General features: G+C 30.0%; 1 protein-coding gene across 1 annotated transcript; it reads right to left on the bottom strand.

The window, feature by feature from the left end:
- Nucleotides 1-4,299: 4,299 nt before the first annotated feature.
- Nucleotides 4,300-8,342, bottom strand: LOC145120916 (lysophospholipid acyltransferase 1-like). The gene is made up of 8 exons (XM_079056706.1): nucleotides 7,952-8,342; nucleotides 7,165-7,220; nucleotides 6,837-7,057; nucleotides 6,348-6,753; nucleotides 5,185-5,270; nucleotides 4,975-5,038; nucleotides 4,714-4,823; nucleotides 4,300-4,627 (listed from the first exon to the last, which is right to left on the bottom strand). Exons 1-8 carry the CDS (start codon nucleotides 8,248-8,250, stop codon nucleotides 4,490-4,492), a joined length of 1,380 nt encoding a protein of 459 aa, XP_078912832.1. The 5' UTR covers nucleotides 8,251-8,342; the 3' UTR covers nucleotides 4,300-4,489.
- Nucleotides 8,343-8,620: the final 278 nt, after the last annotated feature.

Here is an 8,620-nt window from a genome sequence, read left to right as displayed (position 1 = left end):
ACATAGAACATGGTGCTTCTTCATAAATCTCACAAGAAGTCTTGTCCATCATCAAAGCAAATATGTACCAGCTAAGGGCCGATTCTTGATGCAGCCCAATTTTTATTGAAAAATACTCTGTGTTGTCAACTACAAATTGTAGACTTAAAGTACATATATTGAATTAAACCTCCAAATGAGTACATAAGAGAAAATATTTGATGCGGCTTATAATCATTATGATGAAGGAAATCCTTTAAAGCATGCTTGATTGAAATGTCCTACGAACGTCCAACGAATTCTCGCGTGACTTCATGTGATCGTTTATCTTTATGCGGTATTAAATCATTAGCCCTCTTTTTTCATATTGAAATTATTGCATTTATTATAATATTGTTTTCTTTTCCTCGTGCTACAAATATGATTACTTTTGAGTAAACTCACATATACTTAAAACTTGTTTTCTCCAAGATATAATGGTTTATTTGATAAAAAAATTAGATGAGAATCATGTAACTAATACATAGTTAATAATTATTTTCTATAAAAATAGTAAATTATTCAGAAATTGTATTCGATTCGATGTATATGAATTATGTAGTTATGAATGTGACTAGCGATGAAGAAAGCGGTAGATAAATAAATGGAGTAACGACTAAATAGGAACACAGCATGTGAGTTAACACTTGGTTGTAGGCTTTACTACACTCTTCGGGACCATACATTCCACTTTACACTACAACCTTAATTATGACCAATAAAAAACAATTTTAATAAATATTTTCTTCTCATAAAAATAGGTAACCGATGTTAACATTTGAACCAGATTTTCCGACCCATGCTGAGATAAATAACAGTTTTGGGAGGGGACCAATCTGGTTCAACCTAGCCCGACCAGTTCATAACATAGTGACCGGTTAAGAAGGTGAGTTGTCAAAATTGCCAAAAATCAACTTATTGTTTAAAATAAGGGAAAATGATTTATCAGGGTAATCATCTTTGTTGTTTTGTTCACATTTAAGTAACTTCTTTATTATTGTACATCTTTGACCATGGTAATATGTGTTCATATATTGTCATTGTCACCGGCTATAGTAGGTGACAATGGTAATATGTGAACAAATTAACAAATTAAATGGTTAAATATGTACAAAAAAAGAAAGTTGTTTAAATGTGAATAAAACAAAAATCTAATTATTCTGATAAGACATTTTCTCCATTTTTAATAGCGATTTTATGTTTGTATTATTTTTTTCAAACGTTATTTTTAAAATATCCATAATTTTCTAAATATTGATCAATTTTAAACTTTCCTTTTAAATTAATTAATATGTTTTTGTGTTGTGAAATGTTTTATATAACCTCTTATAATTTTTTTCTTTTATTTTTAAGCATATACAATATTTTTAAAGTAAATAATATCTATCAATAAATTAAACAAATTGAATATGTAACAATAAGTATGGAGGGTCTTTTAAAAAGATAAAAAGAAAATATTACTTAACAAATAAAAAAACCTATATAATGTAAATGTATTAAAATTATCCCAACGTTTTAATACTTTTTAATTAGAAGTTTATAAACTTTTAATTTTTTTAATACAACGTTTTAAACTAGTATTTAACTTAACGAAAGTATTTTAAAATGTTATAAAAAAATATTAAATTGTAATACAAAATCTATGAAATATTTTAAAAATATTGTAAAAGGAAGTTTAGAAATAAATGTATGGAAGTTATAAAAAATTGTATGAAAATATAAAAATAAAAAATAAAAAAAAAGTGTTAAAAACTTGTAAGAAAAAATTAAAATATTTATAAAATACTTTGTTTAAATACACTTGTATTAAAAGTATATGAAAGTATAAAAAAAAGTTTTAAAAAAAATATATATATGCAAAGCTTAAAACATTGTATTAGAAAAACCTATATGAAAAAAATATCATAAAAATCTAGTAAGAAATTATAAAAAAATCTTAAGAAATTTGTAAAAAAAAAGTGTTAAAAACTTGTAAGAAAAAATTAAAATATTTATAAAATACTTTGTTTAAATACACTTGTATTAAAAGTATATGAAAGTATAAAAAAAGTTTTAAAAAAAATATATATATGCAAAGCTTAAAACATTGTATTAGAAAAACCTATATGAAAAAAATATCATAAAAATCTAGTAAGAAATTATAAAAAAATCTTAAGAAATTTGTAAAAAAAAAGTGTTAAAAACTTGTAAGAAAAAATTAAAATATTTATAAAATACTTTGTTTAAATACACTTGTATTAAAAGTATATGAAAGTATAAAAAAAGTTTTAAAAAAAATATATATATGCAAAGCTTAAAACATTGTATTAGAAAAACCTATATGAAAAAAATATCATAAAAATCTAGTAAGAAATTATAAAAAAATCTTAAGAAATTTATAAAAAAAATTGTTCATATTTAGACAACTTTCTTTTTTTTGTATACATTTGACCGTTTAACTTGTTAAATGTGTTCACATATTACCATTGTCACGTGCTATAGCATGTGACAATGGTAATATGTGAACACATTTAACTATAGCAGGTGACAATAGTAATATGTGAACACATTTAACAAGTTAAATTGTCAAATGTGTACAAAAAAAATTACATAAACATAAACAAGACGAAAAAATAATTACCTTCACAAGTCATTTTCCCTTAAAAGAACGATGATTCTTGACTTAAGATATTGATTCATACACATAAAATATGTGTTTCAATAACGTTTAAATTAACTTTTAAGTAGATGCAAATGTGTTGTACTGTAGGTCATGACCCAAGGGTATATTTACTACATGACCACATAAAAAATATTCTCACATTGTTATCATCTCATCACCCCAATGACACTACATTTAACTTATTATACCCAACACACAATATCGTCAAAATAATATATTTTTCAATTGTTTAATTAACTAAGTTATATTTTTTTTTAATTTACTAAATGAAATAAAAATACTAGATTTTTATTAACACATTGCATTGATTAAAATTTAAAATAATAATAATATTATTAAACAAAAACATAGCAAAAAAAAATAACGAACATTGTAAAATCAATTAGACATTCTTATATATTTCTTGGATGCTTCCTTTGACCGTTATAAATATCTCTAGATCATTCTCATTGTAATCTTCGACTTTCATCTTCAAAATTTCTAAATCGTTCTTTTTTTTTTCCAAGTTGTTTTTCTTTATATTCTTTTTTGGCTTCCTCCATGATCTCAACATTGTGCTCTTGGAGTTGAACATATAGATTAAATTTATCTTTAAAATGATCGATATCACTTTGCCTCGGAATTTTTGAACTCGATCTAGAAATCACTATCTTCACTTTATTCCTTCCGATGTATCGATGTAGAGGTTCTTCCGCTTCAAACTCATCCAGCTCATCATTGATGTTAATAAATGTCCTCCCGTCCGATTGTTGTGAGTGGATATGTTATTGGGATTTCCCTGAACGCTTCGAACTTCGAACTTGAAGATACCAAATCTTCATTAAGAAGTCATTTACGCTTCGAACCTGAAGATACCAAATCTTCATTAAGCAGTCATTTTTGACATTTCTTCAGCTCATCCAAGCATTTAGAAGATGTTCATGGGTTGGTTACATTTTTTGGCATTGTTTGAGCGATACAAGACATCAAAATCGTTGGCCCCACTTTTGTACGTGAGCTTGTTGTGAATTCTGTTAAATTTAGTTATTTTTAATCTTATATATCGTCATTTTTTGACATAATTTATGCCTTTGCTCCATTTGGTTATGGATGAGGTTTCGAATAGTTTTCCAAAAATAAACGGTTTCTTCTTTTTCCGTCTAATTCCTAGCTCCAGTTGCCAGTTGGAACAAGTTGAGGCTTCAAACAGGTTCCCAAGATATGGCATTCAAAAAAAATTATATATAAATACTAGTTTTTTTTTTTTTACAAAAGACTTCCAGTTTCTCCATTAACTTGTGTAATTTAATAGTATCCTATTTTTGCAAAAGTTGGCAACAGATCAATCCAATTATTGGAGATAAAGTTCGTATTTCATATATCAAAAAACTAAATCATTTTTTTATAGCTCAAGGAAATAATTTAGCTACAAATGAGCAGTATTCCAGCTGCCTTCTTGAAGACCAATAAGTGCAAACGAATATTAGACCCTACAAGTTTTCAAACCAATTGCCTTCCATTTCGGGAATGTGCTTTCAGTCAGACCATCACCTATACATAAGGGCGGTTGACACCCCCCACCACCACCACCCCACCCCACCCCAACCCACAATCAAAGGGAAAACAAAAACATGTCAAAATAAAGCAAAAGACGTGACAGATCTGATATTAAATATCTTAAATGATACAAGATTGTGGAAAACATGCACCAAAATAAATTAGTTTTACTACATTAATTAAGGGAATCCTAGGCTAAGCTAAGAAATGATTTTGCATGGCAAATGTTTGCTTTTTCATTGGGAATTAAGGGAGAGAAAAATATGAAAAACGTTACTTTTGTTTTTGAATTTTGGATCTGATTGGTTTTGGCTTTATAATGTTACCAAGGAGGATTAGAACAACTGGAATGATAGTTCCAATGTAGTATACGCTCCCATATGCAGCCAGTGTTTCATTGAAATTTAACACCTGTGAACACAAATTAATATGATAATAAAATTAATATCCATTTTTTAAGTTTATTAATAAGAAACAAAATAAAATTTCACACTAACCATAAAACCAACGCATGAATAGTTTAGGACAAGAAGGGTGTAAGCGAAATTCATGAGCATAAATATCTTCTTGATATTTGGTGGGACCGATTGTTGCCATCTGTAAATGGCTGCTCATACACAAATAAGAAAAAAGTAAAAAAAAAACTAATTAGCAAATTTCTGACAATGGAATGAAATGATTTATTCCATCCTTTGTGATTCCATTCCATCAGACCAAACAGACACTAAAACTTGAAGTGATGATCAAAGATTCTTTACCTCTTGAACCAGCAATCATCAAAGCAGATTGAACAAAGAATATCATGTACCCAGGATATAATCCCTGTCATTATCAAATATATATATATATATATATATATATATATATATATATATATATATATATATATATATATATAGTTTTAATTTGTAAGAATTTTATAAAAAAAAAATTAAATTAAAAGAATAAAAGTAAAAATTTAAACTTACATGCCATACAGCACTAACAGTCTGTGTTGCTAGCAATTGCAAAAAGCCAGCCTTCTTTCCCTTCTGAACAAGTCTGTCATAAACATCTGATAACACAAAAACAAATATTAGATTAAATAAACCGTCTTAATGGGAGACTAAATGACCATTTTATCCTTACATTCCAAAAAACAAGATTGGTCAAATTTTAACATGAATGAGACCAAATGACCATTTTACCCTTACATTCCAAAAAACAAGATTGGTCAAGTTTTAACATGAATGAGACTAAATGACCATTCTACCCTTACATTCCAAAAAACAAGATTGGTCAAGTTTTAACATGAATGAGACTAAATGACCATTCTACCCTTACATTCCAAAAAACAGGATTGGTCAAACTTTAACATGAATGAGACCAAATGACCATTCTACCCTTACATTCCAAAAAACAGGATTGGTCAAACTTTAACATGAATGAGACCAAATGACCATTTTACCCTTACATTCCAAAAAACAAGATTGGTCAAGTTTTAACATGAATGAGACCAAATGACCATTCTACCCTTACATTCCAAAAAACAAGATTGGTCAAATTTCAACATGAATGAGACCAAATGACCATTTTACCCTTACATTCCAAAAAACAAGATTGGTCAAACTTTAACATGAATGAGACCAAATGACCATTTTACCCTTACATTCCAAAAAACAAGATTGGTCAAGTTTTAACATGAATGAGACCAAATGACCATTCTACCCTTACATTCCAAAAAACAAGATTGGTCAAATTTTAACATGAATGAGACTAAATGGCCATTTTACCCTTACATTCCAAAAAACAGGATTGGTCAAACTTTAACATGAATGAGACCAAATGACCATTTTACCCTTACATTCCAAAAAACAAGATTGGTCAAGTTTTAACATGAATGAGACCAAATGACCATTCTACCCTTACATTCCAAAAAACACGATTGGTCAAATTTTAACATGAATGAGACTAAATGACCATTTTACCCTTACATTCCAAAAAACAAGATTGGTCAAATTTTAACATGAATGAGACCAAATGACAATTTTACCCTTACATTCCAAAAGACAAGATTGGTCAAATTTTAACATGAATGAGAAAAAATGACCATTTTACCCTTGAACTGAAAACTTGGAAGGAAAAGACTTACAATGACGAAGCCATGTGCTGACTTGAATGTTCCATACAAGTGGCAATTCAACTGAGCTTTTAGCAAACTCAACACCCAAAACATCAACATTTTTGGCACGATCCCAGAGGGGTTTAGGCGAGGGCGAATTCGTCCAACCACTAAAACCAAGGCCCGAAATGATAAGAGAAGCTTCTGAAATCGACCAAATGAAATAATATTTCCAACGAGCTGTAAAGCCCGACATGTATTGGTAGCTCAAACGTTGCACAAATCCCCATTCTTGATAAATTGGCTCGCTGAATCTTGATAATGGATGACTTGGGGCAAGATATAAATATAATCCCATGCAAAAACCAGCTTGAAGAAGAGCTTTTAATGTTGCCAAGAATGGTGATGGTGTACCTTTCTCAGATTTTGTCCAAATCTGTATAGAAAGTGGAATTCAAATGAGGGAAGATTAAAGAAATGAGTAAAAAGGAATTTTGAAAGTTGAAATTACGATTTTACCCCTTTTCTTTCGGTCCAGTCAAGGTAATCTTTGACTTCATAAACTGGTCCTGCAAAGTGGCTTCCACAACAGAGGCAGTATCCGATGTATTCGATTAAATTTGGTAATTTGAGTAATCGGTTTTTCTTTTGGGATTCGCGAAGATCTTCTTCTTTTAATAATCCATCGTTGTAATTAATTGCACATGAAATCACTTTTAATGTTATCACCATGAGAGATCCTACATAAAAAGGTATAAGAGATGGATTAAATTTAATGTTTTCAGCTCAAAGTCATTTCATTTTGGGATGAAATATAGAGTGTGTGTGTGTGTGTGTGTGTGTTTACCTGTGGCATCAATGCCTCCTTCCTTCCATGCATCTCCACTCATGTAGTATACATGGCTACATGAATTCCAATGGTTAAAAATGATTAATCCTTTGATTTTCAGGCTATTGAATGTAATATATCTTAAAAGAATAGTCTGAACTTAATTGGTATTAAGTATTAACAAAACACAAGGAAGATAAATAGGTTAAGTTGACCATTGAATTCCTTGATTATAAAGAAAAGAATACATACATTATAAAATCTTAGCCTTTTGTTTTTAGTAAAAACTACAAACTTTAAAATCCTGAAAACAGTTGTTACTTTCTCAAGAACAGGGAAAATGGTCATTATCTAAAAAATGTATACTTTATCAAATGTTCTGATTTCTCGTTCCAAATAGACATGCAGTTGTATGAATCATCAGTCCTTGATATGGTCATTTGACCATTAAATTCAAATGAAGTTGAAATTCTACAAGCTTGGTTAGCAATTAATTTGTTCTTCTGAATCTGACAATTTTATAAATCAGTACTTGTAATGGAAGAGGGGGAAATGTATCACACTGCATTCACATAATAATGACTTTTATTTGAGATTGAAAAACTGTTTGTTTTATCAAATTCATGCAGAAAAATAATAATAATAATAATAAACCCCGAGATCGAATTAGTTATGTTAACTAGACAAAGTAATACATGCTAAGCACTTAAAGCATACGAATTTGACGAAGAAGAACCCTAATTTCTCAATACAATTCAAATGAAAGTGAAATTTCAAAATTTACGATCTAATGTAAATACTGTACCATCCAATGAGGTAACCCATGGCTGACAAGAAGGAAATTACGCCGCATCGTTTCCTATAGATGATCATTGACGCATAACTAATCAGCATAGGCACGAGGAAGTGCAGATTCGAAGAGAATCCAAAGGAAATGTAAGAGAGCAGGGCGCCCGTCAAGGCGGCGTAAAGGTGTCTGGCGGTGGGGCCACCGGGGACAAGGCGGTGAAAGAAGCTGACAGGAATAGTAGCAACGAAGCAGAGAAGGAATCGGAGTACCGGTACTGATACTCCGATCGCCGACGCCATTGATTCCATTTCCATGGTTCTCTGCTTTCTCTCTCACGCAGAAACACACACTGATGGGACTGAGTTTACGAGGAGTCGAGCGCTTGTATAAATCGGCCAACACAATCCCAAATCCAAACACAAAGTAATACTATATTTTTAAAGGAAAATGACAAAAAAAACCAGCATATTTTAACCTTTTCACTTTAAAAGGCGTGAATTTATTTTTTTTTAATAAAACCACTCTTAATGACAACTAGAAAGGTTACCCTGCTACGTGGGGACCAGAAGCTTTCAATGTTGTTTGCGAATCGATAAATATGACAGACGTAGAAAGTGCAAGGATGAAAAGCCCGGACTTTGTCCCGGACCGTTTTTTTCATGTTTTTATGAAAAAATGTAAAAG

The sequence above is a fragment of the Lactuca virosa genome, chromosome 6 (genome assembly GCF_052849685.1).
Source record: "Lactuca virosa cultivar CGN04683 chromosome 6, Lactuca_virosa_CGN04683_v6, whole genome shotgun sequence".
Taxonomy (NCBI): Eukaryota; Viridiplantae; Streptophyta; class Magnoliopsida; order Asterales; family Asteraceae; genus Lactuca; species Lactuca virosa.
The sequence above is the reverse complement of the archived record's forward strand: the minus strand, read 5'-3'. Positions and strand labels throughout refer to the sequence as shown.